This window comes from Caretta caretta, chromosome 8, assembly GCF_965140235.1.
Source record: "Caretta caretta isolate rCarCar2 chromosome 8, rCarCar1.hap1, whole genome shotgun sequence".
In the NCBI taxonomy this organism is placed as follows: domain Eukaryota; kingdom Metazoa; phylum Chordata; order Testudines; family Cheloniidae; genus Caretta; species Caretta caretta.
Window position 1 is genome coordinate 32,864,842 of NC_134213.1, and position 24,782 is coordinate 32,889,623.

At 39.5% G+C, this 24,782-nt stretch overlaps 1 protein-coding gene across 3 annotated transcripts in view; it reads left to right on the top strand.

The window, feature by feature from the left end:
* Positions 1-24,782, top strand: part of RANBP17 (RAN binding protein 17) — a 280,499-nt gene that overhangs the window by 228,422 nt on the left and 27,295 nt on the right. For all 3 annotated transcript variants that reach the window (XM_048862507.2, XM_075131375.1, XM_048862508.2), the window contains 3 exons: positions 796-1,010; positions 2,297-2,435; positions 8,700-8,866. In XM_048862507.2, coding sequence (XP_048718464.1) covers positions 796-1,010; positions 2,297-2,435; positions 8,700-8,866 — 521 coding nt within the window. The remainder of the gene's footprint in view (positions 1-795; positions 1,011-2,296; positions 2,436-8,699; positions 8,867-24,782) is intronic.

Below are 24,782 nucleotides of genomic sequence, written 5' to 3' on the forward strand. Positions count from 1 at the left end.
AGTCACAGTGCTTCAATTAATAGGAATAATACCTCCCTTCTTACAGGGGCATTGTGAGGATCAATACAATAGTGACTGAGGTGCTCTGATACTATGAAAATGGAGGTCATATAGGTACCTGGATAGACAAATAGAGAGCATTAGAAGAGCTCTTCTGAGTTATTGCACAACAGAACCAGAAATCACTATTGCTTCATACTAGCAACACCAAATATTTACTGTTCTGTAATATTTTTACATTAGAAATACTGAGATTATCTGAGTGATTCACATCTGTGGACTGGTAAAATAGTTGGTTTTGTAATGGACATATCTGTGGTGTGAGTGGTATGTTTAATGTGCGTGTACATAAACAACCATCCCAAGAGGCCACCATGGTAATGGATCAAAACCAGGCTAAGTTACAGTATGGAAAACTATCAGTTAAGGCCCTGATTCTGCAGTCAGATCTACCATGTGGGAACCACCCTGAAGGCTCTGTGTCTGTGCCTTGGTTGAAAAGTCTGTGCTAATTGAGGATGTTGGCCTACGTCGGTAACTGAGAATCCATAGGTTATGTTTTTACTTCTTACACTCTTAATTACTCAGCAGCTTTTTAAATGTATACATGCTATGTATTTAAAACTTTGCAATTGTTTTTTTACTATAATTACAAAAGAAAGATCCTATCCAGGTAGGCAATAATAAAAATAAAGACAAAAAGTGATAAAAGAGTGAAATGAATGTTAAGTGACAGAGCTATCCAGATTTGCAACTGTTTATGTCAGTTTCTTTCTCTTCTTTTTTTCTGAACAGGTAATCAGATCCTGTCTCTTGGGACTCTGTCAAAAGATCAGGTTTATCCACTGAAACTCAAGGGCATTTCCATCTGCTATTCTGCACTCAAATCTGCCTTATGTGGAAATTATGTCAGCTTTGGCGTCTTCAAGTTGTATGGGGACAACCACTTTGACAATGTACTCCAGGCCTTTGTCAAAATGCTGCTTTCAGTATCCCACAGTGACTTGCTTGTAAGCAATTATTCATCTTGGGAGTCTTTATGTGAATTACGAAATAATATCACCACAGGCTTCAAATTGTTATAATGAGACAGCAGGATCTAGAACAGCTCAAATGCAATTTATATTTTTAGTCCAGTTGCTTGAGTGTATTTATAGCCACATCTAGAATATTAGTATTTCCATGTATGATAGAATTGTCATAGCAGATTGTAACATTTCCAAAATATTCACAAAAACATGTCTGGGAAAGAGAGAAGCCAGTTTTGGCTTTTTATGTCCAGGAAAACCACATTGGGGTTCCCTGGATATAATTTAAAGCAGTATTTGGCCCTATATGATCTGTCAGCCTGGGATTAATCTGAATTTATATAACTCTTCTGGTGTGCTTTCTATAAAACAACATTAAAATATTAACCAAACTTTCTTTGAGATGGCTAGTCTCATTCCAATGGAACTGTCACTTCTCAAAGACAACAAATCGAGTGCATGATCAGCTTTAGCTTGGACAATGGAACTTTCTTCAGAACATTTTCATTTGGAACTGCCATTTTCCACACTGAGGGATGAATCAGATAGTTAGAGGTGCTAAATACTCAGACTTTTGCCTTAGCCCTTTTGAAAAATTACCCCAGTCAAATACTGGTATATAGCTACATGATAGTGAGCCCATGCAGCCAAGTCTGACAGTCATGTCAGTAGTGAAGGTAATGCCCCTAATAACCCATTCTAAAGCCTTGATCCTGCAAATGGATCCAGACAGGCATATATTTATACCCACACAGAACCCAATTAAAGTCAGTGGGCACAAGGGTCCGTCTATGCGGTTCAAGTTGCAGAATCATTGCACAAAACTGTAATCTCTGTGATGCATTCAGCCAACCTGGGGTTAGTCTCAAAAAGTCTTCTATGTAGCATGAGGAAGCACTAGCCACTGAACTGTCAAACTGTTCCCAGAACACTTGATCTGAATAATGTTTTATACCAGTTTTACTGAGCTGCTAATGGGATGTAGCATAAAAAGGTTAATATGACTTCATTACCCAGGGATTTTTGTAAACTAAAACTGAGTTTATGTATTTGTATGGTAACCTACAATCAAAGATTTCCACCATAGACAGACTTTTTTGTAGAAAAAAGCTGTTAATTTAATAGATAATTGGGACTTATTACAGCATCATTCTGTGCATTTTTATAATCTTGTTAATATTTCAGCCAGCTTTGCATTTTTAATGCTATAATTTCTATTAGCCCATCGTATTTCTTACTTTCTATCAATGTTTGTTTTTCTTTTTCAGCAATATCGAAAACTAAGTCAGTCTTATTACCCACTCTTGGAATGTCTCACCCAGGATCATATGAGTTTCATTACCAGTTTAGAACCTCATGTGCTAATGTATATTCTTACCTCAATATCTGAAGGACTCACTGCACTAGGTAAGTGTTACTTATGATTTAGCTGAAATTGGAATGTGGGGAATATGAAGTCATTAGAGTGAGATTTAAAAAATGAACAACTCAGCACCCAACCACTCTCACTTAACCTTCTACAATAAGTGGCCCATTAGAACATTCATTTGCCGTGTAACAAATTATTGTCTAGAGACCATGGGAGACGGTGGGTGCTGAGCATTCTGATAATCTGATCACTTATTTTAGGTGTCTAAATGGGAGCTGAGCTCTTCTGAAAATCTGGCCAGTAGTGTATTGCATTAATATTTTAAAATGATCTTTCTACAAATTAGAAACTTTAAAAATAATAATGATGTGCTTCTAGTTGGGTTATCATTGAAGAAGTTTTACAGCAGTGAAATATAAAATGATTTATTTGTCCCATAAGCCTCACAGTAGAGAATGTTAGTATATGACTCATTTTGCCTTTCAGAGATAAAATTTGTTAGCATATGGAATAGTAACCTCCGGCTGTTCACTTTTCATTTATCAGCATAACTGGTAGATGAATAGAGATGGCTAAGCTAACCTTATCAATAAAAAAGAAAAATTAGGTTTTACATTATAAAGAATATTTATTGGCTGTACTTCACAGAGTAAACAAGCATCATATTTAGAATTATATTAAAAGTAGTCTGGTTGTAATTGATCTTCATTCATTAGCACTTTTTAACAGATTATTGTCCAGATGTTTGATTAAAACTGAAATTTGATTTCAATAGCTTAAATTCAGTCAAAATATGGGGGTAGAGTATAGAGCCTTAAAGAAAGATGTGTATGTTGCAGTTACATTTTCTAACCAGCCTAGAAAACAGGACCCTAAAATGATAGTCAGGAATGGCTCTCTTATTACTTTGTGGAAGGAGTTGTATTTAATGAATAGCCTGTAGGTATGATATTTGTTTATATAGACTTTCTAATAGCTAGAATTGTTTACCTCTAAGGTCAGTCAAGCCCTGTAGTAATGAATGAGTACACTAGGCATCACAGAGCATTCCAGAACTTCACAAAACAGATTCCATGTTTCTCCTGTTAGAAAAAGCATGCTTAGTGGGGAAACGGACATTGACTAGATAAGCAACATTACTGAGGAGTCCTCAGATCATTTTATTATATACTACCAAAATGCCAAATAAACTATTTGTCCAAAAAATTTCACTCAGCTCTATTTAGTTTGACACCCACCCCACACCCAACTACTTTGACTGGGTCATATCCAAACCTTATTGTAACTTTGTGGTCCTGAAGCAATCTTTTCCACTAGTGTATTGACAATAATAGTTGCACAGATGCAATTTCTTGGCAGGTGAATTAATTTCTGTTCACTTTGAGTTGTATTGGACTCCTATCTACCATATTTAGTAAAATTCCAGTTATGTTTCCCATTTTTCTCTTGCATTCCCTAGCATTTCAAAAGAACATTAGACTCTACATAAATGTTAAGTAATGAGACATACCCTTTGATCTGAATGAACCTCACTTGCACATTAAAAGGAACTCACTTGTCTTTCCCTGAATTGTCAATCAGAAACAGAGCCTTTTTACAGTCCATGCCTGAGTGGTAAAGTGATTATTTAGCTATAATATCCTGTTTCTTAATAACATCAACATGTATCGAAAACTGATTTCTTGATGGAAGGTATCGATTCTGTCACATAAGTCATAAAATCAATTCATATATTCAGGTAGTTAACTTTACACAGTAAAATGAGTAATTTTCCTGTTCCTACAACGGGATGTCAACAAAAGCTGATCTTCCCTCAATAAGAGCAATTAGTGGCCATGATCCTAAGGGAGTTAAGTGCCCAAATCCCATTAAATTTAATTGGGATTTGGGTTCCTAACTCTCTTTGGCTTCTTTGAAAAATCCCAGCATATGGAGTAATACATGTTATTTGTATAATACAGTGAAGCAAACAATTATTTCATTTTTGTTCATGTTCCAATATAGCCTTCTGCCCTTTGAAAATGGACAATTTTGATATAAATTGGATCCCTCTTTTAGTGAAGCAAAGCATGCATGCTGCAAAAGCATCTTGAAGAATAGCAGTGTCAAGGCTGCAAGCAGTCTGATGGGGTAAAATGTATTGTAAACCATTAGAACGTATGAATCATCTTCAAAAATAATTACAAAAATGAAGTACCTCTCTTTTATTTAAAAAATTAAATCCCAGGAAATGACTTTTTCCCCCCTCCCTAGGAGAAATGTTTGTCTATATATTTTCATTTCTCTTAGTTCATGGAAGCTCAGCATTTGAGATTTGTACTGTAGCTCTAGCTGAAGAATAAAGAAGCCCCAAATCCTCATTTCTCAGCACTGTTCATTCTGTCCCTGAGTGGACACTCTGCATGCATCATGATTTCACACTTGATAATATACTGTGAAATTATATTTATTCCTTTGGAGGCCCCTGGCTGTAAATCAGCTGTAATGGAAGTCCTCATCTAGGCTTTTATTGCAAGGATAAACACTCCAACAGTTCTCTTCTAAAGTGTTTACCTGGCTTTTTCACAGCTGACTCAGTGGATTGGAACCTTTTAACGTAGCCTGCCTGGCATGTTGTCACTAATCTCTATGTGAAGCTTTTCTAATTCTCCTATGATTAATAGTGCAATTATGCCATTCTTTGAGAAAAAGAAAAATATAACATTTTCTATGCCTTGCTTTCTCATTTAGATGTTAAGTTGCTTAAATCTGTTTACTTTCCTAGTTTACCCACAAAGGTAGATAATGCTGGCATTGTAGTGTACGGAATTGATGGACAGAGAAATGCCACTTAACACAAGTCTGTCCCATTTACCTTTACCTTAAAAACAAAAAAATCTCTTAAATTATGACATGCTCAACAATGTTAGCAAGCCATTTAAAAATAATGCTCTTTACATCTATTGGCACCATTCACTAAATGTTAATGTTAAAGCCAAAAGGCCTCTTCAAGTTGTTTTTGCAATAATGTCAGCCACCTTAAGGCTGATGTAAATATATAACTGATTTGAGTGCTTGGGCGATCATCTTGGCTTTTCCTATTTATCCAGGCCTGCCTCCCAGTTTTCCCACGTGATCCTTTCTCTCCCTATTCCATCTTTTCCTTCTACCTCCAGCCCAGAAATTGTAGCTTTTTCTTAAACTTATTTGCTCCAGATATATGATTATCTGTCTTGTGTGAGATTCAATAAGAACTTCAGCACAAGGCTCTGCACACCCAGAAAAATCAGTTTGGTGGGCTTGCGTGACCTTTATGTCTGTGATGCCCTTGCAATCAGAAGGAAAAATGAGCACTGAAAAGCATATTTGATATATCGTTATGGGACAATATAAGTAGCCCTTAACACTTGTATCAGATCCTTATGAGCTGGTGATAGGATAGACCTGTCCACTGTCCTTCTAAGATCACTTACTGTAGAATGTAAAATATCTACTTGCACAGTATCAACATGTTTAGAGCCACTGCGATTTTATAGATGGATGTTCATGATTTACTTTGTTGTATTCAATTTAAAACCAAATGGAGTTAAATCACTGGGGTAGAAGTACAACAAAGCCATCCGATGGAATTTGTATTTTTAAATACATTGCCGTTATTGATGTTGCTTCAGTTCAGCCATCAGTTGTATCTCTTGTTTATATGCAGGACTGTTTTTAGTAGAGAAAACAGTAAGGGCCTGTTCCTGCAGTCTTTACTCAGGCAGATCTTCCCAGCAGCCTGCACTAGTTGAGTTCAATGACAAAACATCAACTGATTTTAGTGGAGTGGGCTCGCTTCTGCAAGATATGAAGCGCTCCTGTGAGGTGTTGGAACACCCACAGCTTCAGTGGAAACCATTGAAAACGAGGGAGCGCAGCACCTCTCAGGAGTGCTTAATACCTTTCAGGATCATGTCACAGGTTACGTCTACGCTACAAGCTAGGGTGTGATTTCCCGCTCAGCTGCACGTGCTCATGCTAGCTCGATGATGTAATTGCGGTAGCATGGGTCGTGGAAGTGGCAGCACAGACTAGCTGTGCTGAATACAAACTTGCATGAAATGGGTGGGTACATACCTGGGCTGCCACAGCTGTGCCGCTGCGGATACGCGCGCTAGCCCAATGAGAGGTAACGCAAGTATGAGTCCGCGAGCTGGGAATCACACCCCTAGCTCGGAGCGGAGACATAGCCTTGTGAGGTCAGTTGTGACTGTGTTGTCCATTAAATATTTCCAAAGACCTCAGAAGAATGTAACTTTGAAAACTATGTAATGCTGGTATTTAGATAAAGGAAAGTTAAAAACAACATGATACACAGAGTTTAAAGAGTTAAATTGACACAGATCAAAGTATTCCAGTGACAAGAAGGATATATTTAAATGAACACTGCAAGGTTGGCAAGCCTCCAAATTAGCATAGTTCAAAGAACTCAAGATAAATTTAATTGGATCCTTCTAATCCCCTTCCCTTCCAAATGAACGTTTAACAGTTTAATTCCTTCTCCGGCTCCCACGCACCCCTACTCCGATAGCCCATCTAAGTAAGCACTATGAGCTGTAAGTGACCTAGTCTTGTTCCCACTCAAATCAGCAGGAGTAGGATGGAGCCCTAAATGCTGGTGAGCTCATTTGAACGTGATGTTTGCACCTGCAGAGAACATCAGTTGCGACTGAAACCTGCATCCAGCAAATGAGGAAGTTAAAAAATTCTGTGTGCACAGAGAACTTTGGTGCTAGGATCATGAGGAACCAACAGTTGGTTAAACTGGGACTCTAATTAGAACCCAATATTAGAATTGGTAGGGAAACTACAGCTGAGACTAGCGACTGAGGGTTTAAACTGCAGCCAGTGTGCTTTGGGCCAGGAAAAATGTCAGCTGATAGACTAAGAAAAAATATGGGTGAGCGCTGCTATTTTGTACCAGTACAGCTAGAAAGAAGAAAAGGAGCCTGCACAGAGAAAAAAGGGCCAGCACGCTGTTCTTGCCACACTGATGCATGTAAACAAACAGCATCCACTTCCACAGCAGCAGCACAGCAGGCAACACCTAGCAGCAAAATAACTTACATAAATCAGACAGACATAGTTACTTTCAAATAGGTTTAAGCTTTTAATCTCTCAATGTGTTACCTTAGTTATAGATATAATCAGTAAAGATATGAGGTAGCTGTTGCTCCTGCTTCCAACATATCCTGCTTTGCTGTCATGCCTTTACAGTCCAGGAAAAACAATGGAACATTAGTCAGTAACCGTAATTTCTATGATGTTATTATCTTCTTTACTTTTTTTAAAAATGGTAATTGAACCATCACGCCTTAAACTAGGTAACCAATTGATACTTTACTGACAGGTTTCAGAGGAACAGCCGTGTTAGTCTGTATTCGCAAAAAGAAAAGGAGTACTTGTGGCACCTTTGAGACTAACCAATTTATTTGAGCATGAGCTTTCGTGAGCTACAGCTCACTTCATATGCATCTGATGAAGTGAGCTGTAGCTCACGAAAGCTCATGCTCAAATAAATTGGTTAGTCTCTAAGGTGCCACAAGTACTCCTTTTCTTTTTTCTTGATACTTTACTGTAACACTTCTCCTTCCTTACCCCATTCCCCTCCCTGCTGTTTGTGATCCTCACTCATTGTTTGGCATCTAATGTGCAGGTTGTAAGCTCTGAGGGGCAGGGTAGCGCCACTTAGGTGTGTCCTGTAAAATATCTGGCACACGTTTGTATACTAGAAAATGATACATAATATTGGGGGGGAGGGATGCTACTAGTACATTTGTGAATACAAACCTTCATTTATACACTTCTGAGATGCTCAGCAACAGTCAAGAGGTTAAAAAAGTTACTTTAAATGTTCACGGTGTCTCTTTAAATTGAATTTTTAAACTCTGTAAAAAGGCTATAAACAAACAATCGTAGTTTCCAAAAATCTGAAATCTGCTGAATATATAATTTCATATAAGTAAAAGTAATGTCCTGATTCCGCAATTTACAATGTGCGGGTAAATCACAGCTCACACAGAACCTCAATGAAGTTTGTAGGACGTTGCATGGACCCAGCAGTCCACTGTCCATTGTGAATTGCAGGATTGGGGCCATAATCTGCTTAATACCAAGAAATTTTAAAAGGAAAAGAACAAGTAGTAAAATTAAGTATCATTTAACCTGATATCCAGGCTTACCTTGTGTGTATTATTTTCTTCACTCCTGCAAGTTATTCATAATAATTGTTTTGTTTTATTACAGAAGCGATTACAAAACTATTTCTTTCATTGCTTATGCAGATACAATTGTCTCCTCCAGCTGTTGTGCTAGTTTAGACTACGTTGTTACCTCCCTCTTCAAGCACATAGCAAAAGAAGGCAAGAAACCAGTAAGATGTAGAGAAATATCACAGGATGGACAAAGATTACTGCACTTCATGCAACAGAACCCTGAAGTCCTACAGCAGGTAAACTTAAGCTCTGCTCAACTTTCCTCTGAGATGTTATTAAATTTGTGAACAAAGTTTATCCCTATTTATTTTCATCATTTTGAAGTAATTTAGATTATGATAACTCCAATTATTTACTAACAGGATTGGTCTCTTTAAATTGATATATATTTGCACCCCAATTAATTTCAGAGTTGTTTTCATGCCAGTATTCTTGAAGTATTGTGAAGATATTTTTTCTCACGCTGATGACATGGCTATTGTACTCACATTTTAGGATAACTTTTTACAAGGTTTCACTTTAGTTCATAGGCTGAGGAAATGAAATATTCATCATTATACTCATTTTATAAATTATCCCCCACAGTTACTTTTTTTTAAAAGGGAGGGGGGTATCTCTAAAGTATTTGAGGTAGAGCAAGAACATTGTGGTATTTTAAATCAGCACATTTTTCTAGTTGGATGTGATTGATATTGTGCTACAATATTTCATTTGTGCGGTAGGTGACATTTTATTTGGGGGGTTTTGTGTCAAAGGCAAATATAAGAGTAATCAAATATCACGCTTCAGGGAAGAAACTGACTACTGCAGTAGTCAGGAAGGACTTTTTCTCCCAGCAGTGTACATAATCCAGATACATTAAGGTTAGGTGGTGGTTAGGCAGGTGCAGGGTATCGGACTAATTAGTTTATCTTAAAATTTCATATGGCTTTTTTTAGTACCTAGAACCAGTGGTGAGCTGGAGCCGGTTCGCACCAGTTCGCTAGAACCAGTTGTTAAATTTAGAAGCCCTTTTAGAACCGGTTGTTCCGCGAGGGACAACCGGTTCTAAAAGGGCTTCTAAATTTAACCGGCCAAAAGTGGTGCCTTAGGTGCTGACTCCATGGGTGCTCCAGCCCTGGAGCACCCAAGGGGAAAATTTGGTGGGTGCAAAGCACCCACCAGCAGCTTCCCGCCTCACCCCCGGCCCCAGCTCACCTCCGTTCCACCTCCGCCTTCTCCCCTGAATGCGCCACCCCGCTCTGCTGCTCTGCCTCCCCAGGCTTCCCGCGAATCAGCTGTTCGCTCAGGAAGCCAGAGCGGGCTGAGAAGCAGGCAGCAGCTTCGCACTCAGGCCCAGGGAGGCGGAGGTGAGCTGGGGGGGAAAGGGGGGCGCGAGGAGGGCCGCCCGCGCCGCAGCAATTATCCTGGGGGCGGGGGGGCGGCGCGCAGGGGAACCGCTCCCCGCCCCAGCTCACCTCCGCCTCCCTTGGCCTGAGCGGGAAGCCGCCGCCTGCTTCTCAGTCCTCCCAGGCTTCCCACCGACCAGCTGATTCGCAGGAAGCCGGGGGAGGGGGCGGAGAAGCAGAGCGGGGCGGCATATTCAGGGGAGGAAGAGGAGCAGAGGTGAGGTGAGCTGGGGCTGGGCACAGGGCGGGCAGCAAATTTTCCCTGTGGGTGCTCCAGCCCCGGAGCACCCAGGGAGTCGGCGCCTAAGGCGCCACTTTTGATGTGATCAGTGGGAGAGCGGCCGTTCTCCCTGTTACTCCCCTAGCTACTCTCCCCCGTCCCTAGGAGCCAGAGGGACCTGCCGGATGCTTCCTGGGAACTGCCCCGGGTAAACACCTCCGGGACTCCCCATCTCGCCCTCTGCTCTTAGGCTCTGCCTCTGGCTCTTAGGGGTGGCGTGGGCACCCACTACGGTGGCCCACGAGACCCTCCTGCCCGGTTCAGGGGGCAGTCAGGGGACAGGGGAAGGGGGTGGATGGGGCAGGGGTCCTGGGGGGGTGTCAAGGAATGCGGGGGGGTTGGATGGGGCAGGAGTCCTGGGGCAGCGGGGGTGGGCAACGTCCCCCTTGTGGGGTGAAGAGGGAACCCGTTGTTAAGATTTTGGCAGCTCATCACTGCCTAGAACTACTACACTGCAAGGATCCATGGGGTCCCAAACCACCCAATACAGTTTCACTGACAGTTTCACAAGAACAGAATTGTTGGGGCTTTTAAAGAAAACAAAGGATGTCCGCAAAACACCATGTTGCAATGACCTTTGTCTTCATGCTTAGGTAGCAAATGTGTTGGTTGCCATTTAAAAAAAAAATCGGCATGTGATAACTGGGGTAACTGTGTGATAATTGTTATTTACTATTCTAATTTAGAGGATGAACATGGCAAATGCTGATTTTTTTAAGCATGCCCACTATACCTGGCAAGTAGCATATTGAGAGTATATTTGAGACATTTATTACTGGCACTGTTGAGATATGACATGATGCCATTATCATGTCTCACAGTACCCTTACCCTGTGCAAGTTCTATGGAATCCAGCAATGGATTCCATATTTGCAGATGTCAGAGTGGGCAGTACTGTAATATGAGCACAGTGATGGGAGTGTAAAGGACAGAACGGGCAGCCTTGACTCTGAATTTCCACACATTTGTTGCTTTTGTTACAACCTTAATGTAATATTTTGTGTGTTGTTAATAATACTCGGTAATCTTCAATTTATAGCATAAGACTAAGCAGTGATCAATCTTTATTAACTTCATAATCTGTGGAATACATTATATTTTATTTTGAATGCAGGCTTTCAGATACTCTTTTAAATATTAATGACTGGTCTCCAGTAGTCAGCATAAATATGATTTGCATTAGCACTAGTCATATCATATTGAGTGCCTCTGATGTCAACTGTTCAGTGTACTAATATCTGACATCATCTCCCGAGGTCACTGACAACTTTGACCTTTATTCTCATGCATGGTTTCTGTAGTCTCAGAAGCTCTTTTTGAATTGATTTGAAATTTTGACTCTTCCCTTTATGAGGCAGTAAAATTGATAATTATTCAGATGGGAACTGAGCACTGAGTGAAAAATCAATTCCACCCGCTCTCTGCAGCGTATAAAATTACTTCTGAGTCTGCTGGACTGAACGGATGGCCAAGGTAAAAGCAGCAGGCAGGAATAGTAGAGAGGATTAGCTGGCTGGAGCTAATAGCCTAAAGGGATGGCTTTTGAGATGAGGGAGTGGGCCGGTTGGGGGTTATTATTAGCAGTGATGGGACTCATTGATCATATGTTTACATCAGGTTTCCATTGGGTTATAAATCAGCCCTGAATAGAAACGGAACTCAAGGCTTTGCATCTTACCAGAGGGACAAGATATTAGATTATTCTCATTTTCACACTCAGATGAAAAGTGAGCCATTGATTATTCATCGGCTGGCCATTAAACACTGGTTTTATAGATGATTTGACTATCATGGAGGCTAATGAACAAGGTTGCTGCTTCATAACTAGAGGTCTCAGTTTTCAAGACATCTGTGTCGGTTAAGTAATGCATAACCCTATTAAAAGGAATGGGTTACAAATTGCTTAACAGTGCTGAAAAACTAGACCCTAATGACTAATTGTGCTTTGAGTTTAGAGAGGTTTGTCAGCTCTTTAAACTAAACTGATGCAATGATACTGTAATTATTTACTAGTTAGAACATTTTTTTCAGCTTAAATCTCTGGAATCATAATTAGACATTTAAAAGTTGCTAGTGGATCATGAAGAGTATCTTCTCTAAAGTTGTTTAACGAGCTATGAAACTAGAATATCTTGATCAAATGATTTTCTTTTTGTATCAGACAAATTGAAATTGAAATGTACCTCAGTTTTCTCATCCATAAAATGGGATTGATAATATTTATCTACAAATCACTTTAAGGTCCTCTGAGGAAAGATGCAATACAAGTTCAAAAGGTTATTATTGATGATGATATAACAGGCTTTATGATGAAAATAATAGAGGTGACATGGCAGTGAGGCACATAGTCATACTATCTCTATGCACATAAAACCTCTTATTTTGTGTCCTAATATTTTCCTCTAATTAATAAAGAGGAATATGAAAGCAAGATACAGCCTAATCTCATTTTATAAAAGTTAACTTCATCATTGTGTGACTTCTGTCATTGACAGCCTATTAGAAGAGTTTGTGACAGGTGTTGTCAGTGACAGTACATACATTGCCTTGCACTTAGCATAGAACAGAAAATATGCCTCTGTTAAATAAAATTCCACAAGTGGCTTAGTCACAGTAAAAGCTTGAAAAAAGGAGTACATATGAGATTGAATGTTTAGTCAAGTATAGCAGTGAGCACCAATCTGCTAGAGCCTCAAGGGTAAAAAAAAATAAAATAAAAATTGTGCAGATTATTTAGGATTAACAGTCAGCAATATTAAAGTATTTCCATTAACTGCAATCTGTTGATGGGTATTCATTTAGTTATGCCTTAGAGTGGAAAATCCCCAAAGGGTAGGCAGTTGAGTTAGTGTGCTTGGAGGGAGAGCAGTGGGATTTTAAGAGTTGTGTCTGTTTAGTGTGGCTGGTCCTGTCTGCTAGATTAATAGAATAAAATAAAATTGTGTAGAATGAACATCCTTATTGGAGTTGCCGGTAGCAGCATAATTGCAAGAGCTGCGGAAACAACACCTTCCACATACCCAGAATGAGCCCATTCTAAGAGGCAGTATTACTGATGTGATTTTAATTTTACATTCTTAGCTAATGTCACTCTAAAGAGTTCGTCTTATGTAATGTTAACACAGCTTCTTTGAAACAAATAGCTTCATGTTTTTATGTGCTGTGCAGCTCTTTGGTTCAAGCCAAGGCTAAAAAAGCCAACATGTCTTTCTATTTTTTTAAACCAATTGCATTTAACTGCAGATTTTGAATAGCTGACATGAGCTATAGGGATCATGCTTCAGCAGAGACATAAATGGAAACCACATTCATTCTTTTCTGCAGTCAGTCAGTCAATGAAAATTACTTTTCTATAGTGCTTTTCATGCCATGTATCCCAAAGTGAATTACAACAAAAAGGAAATCAGCTGCCTTTTTGTTGTTGTTTCCTGTGCTTAGATTGAAGTGGTATTGTTAAGCATTTTGACATACTGTATGGTACATTTTTCATACTTAAAATTCTGATTCCATTTCATTGTAGTAAGCAGCAGGAGAAGCAACAGCATACTTAATAGATGCTGTGAATTTACATGAGGATTTAAAGTAGACTTGTCTCACTTGGGAACACTCTAAAATATGTCATTAATAAAATGTGTTAATGTTTCTGTCTGATGTTTTTCATAATTAGCAAAAAAAAGACCACACATATTTGTGTTTAGGCAAACGGCATCTGTTTCGGATTCTTCTGTGCCTAGCTGTGCAGTCAGACTGCTGAAATTGTACCATCACAATCCAAAGTAATTTTTGGGGTAACGGAGTGATGTCATGAACCCAAGTTGACCACTTTACTACTGGTTCACTATAGAAGAGAAAGCTGGCCAGGAAAGGGAAAAACTTACTGAAAAGCGAGTGTGAAGAAATTGAAAAAGCCAGGGGAGTCACTGGCAAAGCAAATGACTGGTTGCTTGTGACAATTGCCTCTGTATGAAAGTCCCTGTGTAATGAACATCTTCCCATACTTAAAAAGAGAAAGATGTCTTTTATCTTATGGCTCCACCTTATTTTGTTGCATACAATTAGCCAGGACATTTTGTTGGGGAAGTCTCATTGTTCATGTATCCAGTTTAGAAGCACAGAAGGGATATCTTGAGTGTGGATTTCTGATTCCAAACTGGACATGAAATATTTCACAACAAATCTTCTCTTATAAAATTCTCAGTGAGTGGTTGTGTACCATGAACTGATGTGATTCAGTCATTGACTATAATTCACTAAATGTATGTGTTGCCATAATCACGGAGGCACCAATCCTTTTTCTTTAGCCTTTAGAGCGGTAGAGAAAAAGTGTGGCCTTGTGATTAAAGGGACACCGCTTCTCTTTCTGTTTGCTTTGTTCTGTCACATAGCAACATTATTTATAAATAAGTGGATGGGAGCCTAAAAGCACAAATATGAGATAGGGACTCAAGGACAGGTATAGTGCCAGAAACAACTACTTAACATTCATGTTTTAAGGTGTTGGTGTCTCTTGAAGGCATGGGAATGGGAAATAGCTCTGGGTTCTGCTCCCGGCTCTGCCACAGACTTCCTGTGAGTCCTCAGGCAACTTATTTTGCCATCTTCAAATAGAGTAATAGATCCTACCTCAAAAGGGTGTTGTAAGGCTGTATTAATTAAGGGTAATGAATGGGAGGTGCTATCAAAGTATTACTGTACTTATCACTTGAGCGGAAATGTTGCATAATAGAAAGGTCATTAAATAAATGGTCCAGTAAAGCTTCTAAATTCATGTGTGCTGTTAGTTCAGAATGACTTTTTCATGTACGATAAGCTAAATTAACCTAATATATTTGCTTAACGTCTTAGCTTATCAAAGAAAGAGCTGTTCTTTGGTTTTTAAACTAGAAATATTTGTATTTTAAATTATGCCCATTCTGTAAAATTGTTATGAAGGTAGCATGCTAGTCCCATCTGAAAATGTTCAGGCATCATCTGCATTTGACCTTGCAATTGTCTACTTTTATAGCCATTTTCCCCCAAGGGTCTTAAAGACATTTACAAACACTAATGAATTAATTCTCACAACCCTGTAAGATAAGTAAAGAATATATCAGAGTCACTTTCCCCACAGCAGAAGTATGACCATCTCTAAAGTAGGATGTAGTAATTGTTCAACAGAGCTGGATTTCAGGCACGTTTTAATGCTCATCTGTTTTCTTTGAAGGGTGCTTTGAGGTATTTGGGGCAGTTGATGGGGGAGGGCTAGTGTTGTATGATGAGTAGATTATGTGGGTCATGTTGTTTAATTTTATATGTTTTAATGTTGCACAGGTGCTCAGAGCTTTGATTAGGTAACAAAAAAAAATTAAATAACGTAAACAGTTCACAGCTACATGGAGCAACAGTTTAGGACAGGAAAGTAAAGAATGCAATATCCAGTTGTAACTAAAGGCAGATCTGGATATTATTAAAATAAAAAGTGCCTTCCAAATTGCCATGTTCCTTTTTTTAATACATTTAATTATGTGGTATATTTGTTTTTCCCATAGACTTCAATAAAATATATGGCCAGTGTGGAGCTGCTCACACTAAACAAAATAAAAACATTGAGGAGATTTATAATACATACGCTTTGGACCATGCAGAAAAATTCATGGGGAAACTCCAGCGTATGCATATGTAATTAAAAGGAAATAGAATGATACTCAGAGGGTTCAGTTCTGAAAAGTGCTGAGCACTTTCACACCCTAATCCAGTAAAGTATTTAAGCACATGCTTAATTTTAAGTGCCTGAATAGTCCCATTGTAGTCAGTGAAACTGTTCCTGTGTTTAAAGTTACGCATATGCTTAAATGCTTTGCTGGAACAAGGCTGGCAGAATTGAGCCCTAAATGCCTTGATACAACAATAAGAGATTTTCATGAGGGCATCTGTTTTCAGCCTCTTAGCACAGTTTAAAACTGTGATCCAATAGTATCATAACTTGCTTTATTAATTGAAAGGGATGGAAATATACCAGATGTAGCCCAAGCCAGCAGAGACTTGGGTGGCTAAGCAACAGAAAAGACACCATATTGAGCGAGCCAAAATTCAGTCTCAAAGTCATTTATTTTAACCAGTGACAATACATTTAGACTCTAGTGTTTCAGCTTTGATTGATGGTTTAATATCATATATAATTTTTTTAATGAAGGGAAACCATTTAAATATGTTAACATGTACACTAGTAGTCTCCCATGTACATAACTGCATTTAATCATTACTCCAATTGTTTTTGTGCTTGTGTAATTTGTATCAGTAAGATAACTATGTCAGAGCCATCTCATCTTCATGAAAAATATGGTTTTGTTTGCTTTATACCTAGCTCTAACTGCGTATATGTAGATGCATCAGTAACTTCAATATAAAATATAATGCTAACCACCCAGTTATCACTACACTGGAGTGCTGTTAATTATGAAATTAGAAGAATACACAGGAGCCTAGTCCTCTTTCTGGTACTGTTTTGTTTAGTGCTATGCCTTGATTCAATATTAGATATGAATTAAAGCATTTGATTTTTAAGAATTTTAACACTAAACTACATAATTAAGTTTTATTATCTATGTACCCGAAGAATGCATGCTCTTATTAAAGGTGCTAAATCAAAACGAGAATCTCTTCCTAATCATTCAGACTGAGACAAAGTTAACACAGGCAGATCTTGGGGTGGATGGAAGTTTAGTTCCATGAAGTAACAAGTATTGTACAGAATGCATGTATGGAAACAAAAAGCCATAATTTGGCTTGCAGGATAAACTGCTAGAGGTGTCAGTGTAGGATGTGTACCCTAAGGCTAGGCAGCTGGTGTATGTATGCTTTTGTTTATCAGTTACTGGTTTATGTAGCCTTTAGGCCAGCACATGAGACAATCACTCCTGCAGGGTCAGCTGCTGGTCAGAAGCAAAGTAAGAAAAGACTTTGCGTTAAAACACGTCAGCCATAATTTTAGTGCAGCTGGCACCTGCTACTGGTGCACAGCAGGAGGGTTAAAGGTCAAAGAGGCAGTTGTTCTAAACTCAGTGATGGCTTAAAGGGACTTGTAGATTAATCTGCTTTATTAACTTCTGTATATTAGATAACTATTGCAATGAATGACAGTCCGTCTTTCTGAATAAGTCCCATCACCTCTTTCACTTGTAAATTGGCTTTTGAGTGGTGAATATTAAATACAATGCATTTCAGGGTAATTAAATGAAATCATTAGGATGATGTTTTACCATCATATCTATAAGTTTATTGTGTATTTATCATGTATTACTTACCATTCATTGCTTTTGGGTGGAAAAATAAGCCAACATTTTTCCATTACAGAATCAAAAAACTGGCTGTATTTCTCAATAAGCTTATCTTTGTATGCTATATAAATATTTTCAAAAATAGCAAATACATACACAGAAAAGTGTAACAAATATGTATTCTTTGTTTTTGCAATGCAGTGTAATACTTGAACACTTTAAAAATGTTTAACTTTTGCCATACTTCATTCGTTTGTTACATAACGCAAAGACCTCAGAAAAGCATGTCAGTGCTAGTTTGAAAAAAAATTATCTTTGCCATTTAGCAGGTTTGAACCAATGTTGTGAATAGTGCCACCCATTTTGTCAGGGCACTGTGGTTTTCCAAAATCCAATTAGCAATGGTATTTGCTGTCTGGAAATAATACAGTATTGTACCAAAATGGATAAGGAACAGTGACTCTCCCTTTTGTGTTTTTTACCACTTAACTGATGATCTGCCACTGACAGATAATTTTGCCAAGGGAATGATGGTGTAGGTTGTCTATGAACAAAAATTAACTTACTCCAACAAATCAAGTTGAAATTTCTGGCTAAGCACTTGCATAGAAGGTTGCTTAGTTGCTATTGGACACCACTGGATTGTCCTGCCCAATGCAAGGTGCATAGTGAATAGGACTGGGCTCTTGTAGAGATGCTGTAGTCAATGCAGCAAGGACTGTTACAGAGCTACAATACCCACCTGTGGAAGTGAAGAAACAGACTGACAGAGCCAGAAGAGTTCCCAGAACTCACCTACTACAGGACAGGCCCAACAAAGAAAATAACAGAACGCCACTAGCGGTCACCTTCAGCCCCCAACTAAAACCCCTCCAACACATTATTAAGGATCTACAACCTATCCTGAAGGATGACCCAACACTCTCACAAATCTTGGGAGACAGGCCAGTCCTTGCCTACAGACAGCCCCCCAACCTGAAGTGAATACTCACTAGCAACCACATAACACACAACAGAACCACTAACCCAGGAACCTATCCTTGCAACAAAGCCCCTTGCCAACTGTGCCCACATATCTATTCAGGGGACACCATCACAGGGCCTAATAACATCAGCCACACTATCAGAGGTTCGTTCACCTGCACATCTACCGATGTGATATATGCCATCATGTGCCAACCATGCCCCTCTGCAATGTACATTGGTCAAACTGGACAGTCTCTACGTAAAAGAATAAATGGACACAAATCAGATGTCAAGAATTATAACATTCATAAACCAGTTGGAGAACGCTTCAATCTCTCTGGTCACGCAATTACAGACATGAAAGTTGTGATATTACAACAGAAAAACTTCAAAACCAAACTCCAGCGAGAGACTGTTGAATTGGAATTCATTTGCAAATTGGATACTATTAACTTAGGCTTGAATAGAGACTGGGAGTGGCTAAGTCATTATGCAAGGTAACCTATTTCCCCTTGTTTTTTCCTACCCCTCCTCCCCCCCCCCCCCCGTTCCTCAGACGTTCTTGTTAAACCCTGGATTTGTGCTGGAAATGGCCCACCTTGATTATCATACACATTGTAAGGAGAGTCATCACTTTAGATAAGCTATTACCAGCAGGAGAGTGGGGTGGGGGGAGAGAAAACCTTTTGTAGTGGTAAACACCCATTTTTTCATGGTTTGTATGTATAAGAACATCTTCTGTATTTTCCACAGTATGCATCTGATTAAGTGAGCTGTAGCTCACGAAAGCTTATGCTCAAATAAATTGGTTAGTCTCTAAGGTGCCACAAGTACTCCTTTTCTTTTTGCGAATACAGACTAACACGGCTGTTACTCTGAAACTTCTCTGTTCAGTACATAATCTGGACTATGGAAAAAATTTTGCACCCGGTAAAAAAAGGTTGTAGTGTAGTAGAAAACTTTCTGCACCAGGCACACAGTTTTCAAAAGTTCATGTAAACTGAATAAGTCCAGTATTGTGTGGAACCATGATCCATTCACTGCACAGTTCGCTGCACTGAGAAAGAGACTTAAGGAGCTCTGCCTCCAAATCAAACCTTCACAACTGCATATTGGTTGAGGCCCCTCTCCTTCATATACAGGACACAGCTAAACAGGAGAAACACAGGTCTCCTGTGCAAGAAAACAAGTAAAAGGCACCTTGATATTGGATATCTTCTCCTTTCAAAGGGGAAAATAAGTCCATTATGTGAATATTAATACTTTTAGTGGCAAATAAGCACATAGGGGCTGCCATACTGGGTCAGACATGGGACTGTTCAGCTTGGAAAAGAGATGACCAAGCAGAGGAGTAAAGGAGGGTATATTAGAGGTCTATAAAATCATGACGGGTGGAGAAGGTGAATAAGGAAGTGTTATTTACCCCTTTGCATAACACAAGAACCAGGGGTCACCAAATGAAATTAATAGGCAGCAAGTTCAAAGCAAATGGAAGGAAGTGCTTCCATACCCTTGGACATCGTTGTTGCCCTTCTCAACTCTTGCAGTTCCACCCTGTACTTTTTTGAGATAGGGCAATCAGAACTGGACACAGCATTCAAGGTGTGGATACTCTATGAATTTACGTAGTGTCATTATGATATTTTCTATCTTATTTTCTATCCCTTTCCTAATAGTTTCTTAACATACTATTACCCTTGTTGTCTGCTGCTGTGCATTGAGTGGACGTTTTCAGAGAACTATCCACGGCGACTCCAAGTTCTCTTTCCTGAGTGGTAATAGCTAATTTAGAACCCATCATTATATATGGATAGTTGGTATTATTTTTTCCAGTGGACATTACTGTGTACTTATCAGTGTTGAATTTCATTTGCCATTTTGTTACCCTGTCACCCAGTTTTGTGAGATCCCTTTCACAAATGTCTTAGCCAAGCTTATAACAGACAAATATTAATATATTTAATATTATATAATATATATATATAATATATTAATATATTTGGCCCGTAATGACCAAGGTAGATTTGGTTTCCAGTGACAAAAGACATGGATCCAGAGAATCCCACTAGGATTATAGTTTGGTCATTGGCAATTTGGGTGACCATGTTCATGAAATGACAGATTTCATTTATTCTAAGGAAAAGAAGGAATGAGAGGAGCAGAATAAGGATAATGGACTTCAAAAAAGAAGACTTTAACGAGCTGAGAGAAGTGGTACATAAGGTCCCATGGGAAGAAAATCTAAGAGGAAAAGGAGTTCCGGAGAGCTGACAGTTCCTCCGGGAGCCAATATTAAAGGCACAACTGCAAACTATTCCGATGCAATGGAAAGACAGGAAGAATAGTAAGAGGCCAATATGGCTCCATCAGGAGCTCTTTAATGACTTGCTGAAAAGAATCTGGGGGTTATAGTGGACCATAAACTGAATATGAGTCAGCAATATGATGCAGCTGCAAAAAGGCTACCATGATTATGGGATGTATTAACAGAAGTGTTGTATGTAAGACACAGGAGGTAATTGTCTCACTCTGCTGGGCATTGGTGAGGCCCCAGCTGGAGTACTATGTCCAGTTCTAGGAAAGATGTGGACAAATTGGAAAAAATCCAGAGGAGAACAACAAACATGATGAAAGGTTTAGACCTTTTAGACCTTAGACCTATGAGAAAAAGTTAAAAAAAACTAGACACGTTTTGTCTTGAGAAAAGAAGTCTGAGGCGGGGGGACCTGATAAGTTTTCCAATATGTTACAGCCTTTTATAAAGAGGAAGGTGATCAGTTGTTCTCCTTGTCCATTGAAGGTAGGACAAAAAGTAATGGGCTTAATCTGCAGCAAGGGAGATTTCGGTTAGACATTAGGAAAAACTTTCTAACTATAAGGGTGGTTAAGCTCTGGAACAGGCTTCAAAGGAGGTCATGGAGTCCCCATCATTGGACACATTTAAAAACAAGTTGGACAAACACCTGTCAGGGATGGCCTCAGTTTACTTGGTCCTGCCACAGCATGGGGGGCTGGACTTGATGACTTCTCAACGTCCCTTCCAGCCCTGCATTTCCATGACTCTATGAGCTGTGGTCCACTAAAACTAATGTATTTTTCTTTACCTAACCCCATCACCCCTCTCCTTCTTGCTGCATAGCTTCTAAGAGATTAGACTAAGTAAATACATTTAAATTAGATTAAATTTTCAATAGGGGGCTCTCAGGTCTTTCTAACAGCTCACGAAAAGCTCACTAGGAAAATGCATAATTTTGAAGGGAAGAAATGCCTACAGGCGAGACACACTGTAGTTCACTGGATAATTTCATAAGAGAGTATTTCCTATGAAGAAAGTCTAAATTTGGCTTGGATACACTACAGCTGAGTGGTTCAGCTCTTCCCCCCGCCACCTCCTTTTGGTTTGGTGATGCCTCGGTATCAATTTGTTAATAAATCATGTTACTTTCTTCTTTAGTACTTTTATTATGATCTCGTTTTAGAGAGATGTTTGATTGTGTTTCACTTTAACAAATACACTTTTTTAAAAAGTGACATGCTTAAACCATTAACTTTGGTTTTTATTAGATAGCTTCATTTAAGAAAAATCTCTCTTAAGGCCTGATATATTATTTTTCCATTAATTACTTCCTAGAAAAAAGGATTTTTAGATTCTGCCTTTAAAAATTTGGGGCTCAATTTTCCCTTGGGTCTGAACTCCTCAAGGTGCAGGCAGAGTCAGTTACAGCTCTCTGATTCTGCAGTGGCTTGGCCCTGTTGTGTGTTAAAGCAGCCTGAGAACTGCTCTAACTTACACCACTGGAATGTGATCTCTAGGGGATCTTTACTCCAGTGAAGTATTAGTCCAGCTTAGCACTCTTTCACCATGCTCCTCTCTTCCCTGACACAAATGCCCTGTGCTGGTAGGCAGCACATCCTGTACAGGAGTCAGCTCTGTCCTAAAGGGATTCTCTGCTGGTGAGTTACAAGCAGTATCCAGTCCTTTTGCATCGCCACCAAAGCAGTACAAACAGAGCCAGAGCCAAAACACAGAATCTGGTCCTTAAGTTAGCGTAGTTTACTGCTGAACTCCCACAGAGCTCCCCTTAAAATTAATCAGTTAATTAGAGTTAGTGTAGTCTCCCATCAAAATCTTTTAGCATGACAAGTAAAATAATCTTCCATAGATACTTAAAGGATTTAAGTCCATCAGAAAAAATTCATAAAGAAATTTGTGAGAGATGCTAGCTCTTGAAATGTTGAGTGTCAAACTGCAGGGGTAATGTGTTTAGGAGGAAATATAATATTCAGTTCACTTTGTTTTGATGACTGCATGAAATAGCCTTGTGCTATTATCCTTTGTTGTTGTTGTGAAAAGTGATATTCACTAAGAAATGTGGTGACTATAAAAGATAAAGAAGTAGCTTACTTATTACCATCTTTATCACCTATCTGTCTTCCATGTTTATTTAGAATAGCTTCTGTTACAGTACAGTTCATCACTGATTTACTTTACCAAACGTCATCTTAATTATTTGTTAAAAATAGTTGCAAATGACAAATACGTTTTATAGAAATTAAGATCAATGTGTGAACAATTTGAAAATAGAAGAAGGGCTAAATGTATTGGATAATTTATTGGTGATTAATAATTTGATCAGCTTTCCCTAAATATGCTGTTACTCTACTCTGATGCAGTCAAGTAGGATTACCATAGTTTGCTTAGACCACTGTCTCTCATGCTGACCGATAATGTCTTATTGTTTCCTTATATTCCCTGTATCTGTAACCATCTGTTGTCTGTTCTCTTATCCTTAGATTGTAAGTTCTTTGGAGCAGGGACTGTCTTTTTGTTCTGTGTTTGTACAGTGCCTAACACATTGAGGACTTGATCCATGACTGGGACTTCTAGGTGCTATGATAATACAGATAATAAATAATAATAATTTTGGAAGAGAGTGTTGTTGAGCGGGAACTGGGAGTCAGGACTTGTGGGCTCTATATACTGCTTTGCCCCAAACTCACTGAGATACCTTGGACTAGTCATTTAGGGTATGTCTACATTGCTGCTGGGAGCATGCCTCCCAGCCCGGGTAGACAGATGCACTATCTCTGTTGGAGGTAGCATGCTGAAAACAGCAGTGTGGATCTTGTGGCAGAGGCTAGCTGCCTGAGTAAAAGCCCACCTGAGCCTCTGGCTCCATACTCAGGTGGCTAGCCCCAGCTGCCCCCTGTGCAGCAACATCCACACTGCTGTTTTTAGTAGAACTAGTGCAGGTCGGTCTACCTGGGTGGGGAGGCACTGTCCAAGTTGTAGTGAGGACATACCCTTTGTGCTGCTTTCACCCCCTAGCCTCCCCTCCACATCTTGCTTTTCAACTCTTCTATAGATTAACCCAAAACTGTTTTTAAATTAATAGTTCCAGTTTATTTTCAATGATAATGTCCATAATAAACTTTGTCTAACCTCACCCTGTCTCCCTGCTTGAAAGCAGCTTTGGGAGGCTGTTCTGCAATCTTAGGGCAGAAGACCAGAGAACAGACCGTTCTGGGCAGAGATCCTGCCATAATGAGAAGGATTCTCCTACCTGCCTTCATGCTCCAAATCTCAAAAGCTTTTGGGCAGGGGGCAGCCAGCAACAGTCTTAGCAGCTTAGAGGAGGGGAGTTGCAGTTCCCAAAACATTGGACAGAGTCGGGAGACAGCTTATGTCTGAGCATCTTAAGGGAGGCGGACAGTGCAAGTCCCAGCAACAGTGGCAGGGTGGGAGGGAAGATGCTGACAAGTGATGAGCTTACTTACAGAGAAACAGACTCCTGCTGAGGGCATTGGCATAGGAAGTGTGTGAAACTACAGTCCTCTGCTACTGAGAGGATCAGATTGTCTATAACCTTTCATTTGTCCAGAGACTCTGGAACTTGAAACAGTTGTATTCCCGTCATCACTCAGATAAGAATGGTTATCGAGGAAGGGGAGGTGCTCCTGTCTACTGTTGCAAGGGGAGTGCAAAGAGTCACCCATATGAGACAGTAATAATAATTTTATTTTGGAAAGGCCAGGCTTTGCTGAAAGACAGAGAATGAGTTCTTCTTTAAGTGTTTGCTCATGTCGATTCCATTCTAGGTGTGTGCGTGCCCACGTGCACGGTCATCGGAGATTTTTGCCTTTGCGGTATCCATAGGGTCGGCTGTAGCACCCCTTTGAGTGCCGCACTCATGAGTTGCTATATTAGGCGCCGCCGACCCTACGCCCTCTCAGTTCTTTCTTACCACCCGTGACGGTTGGT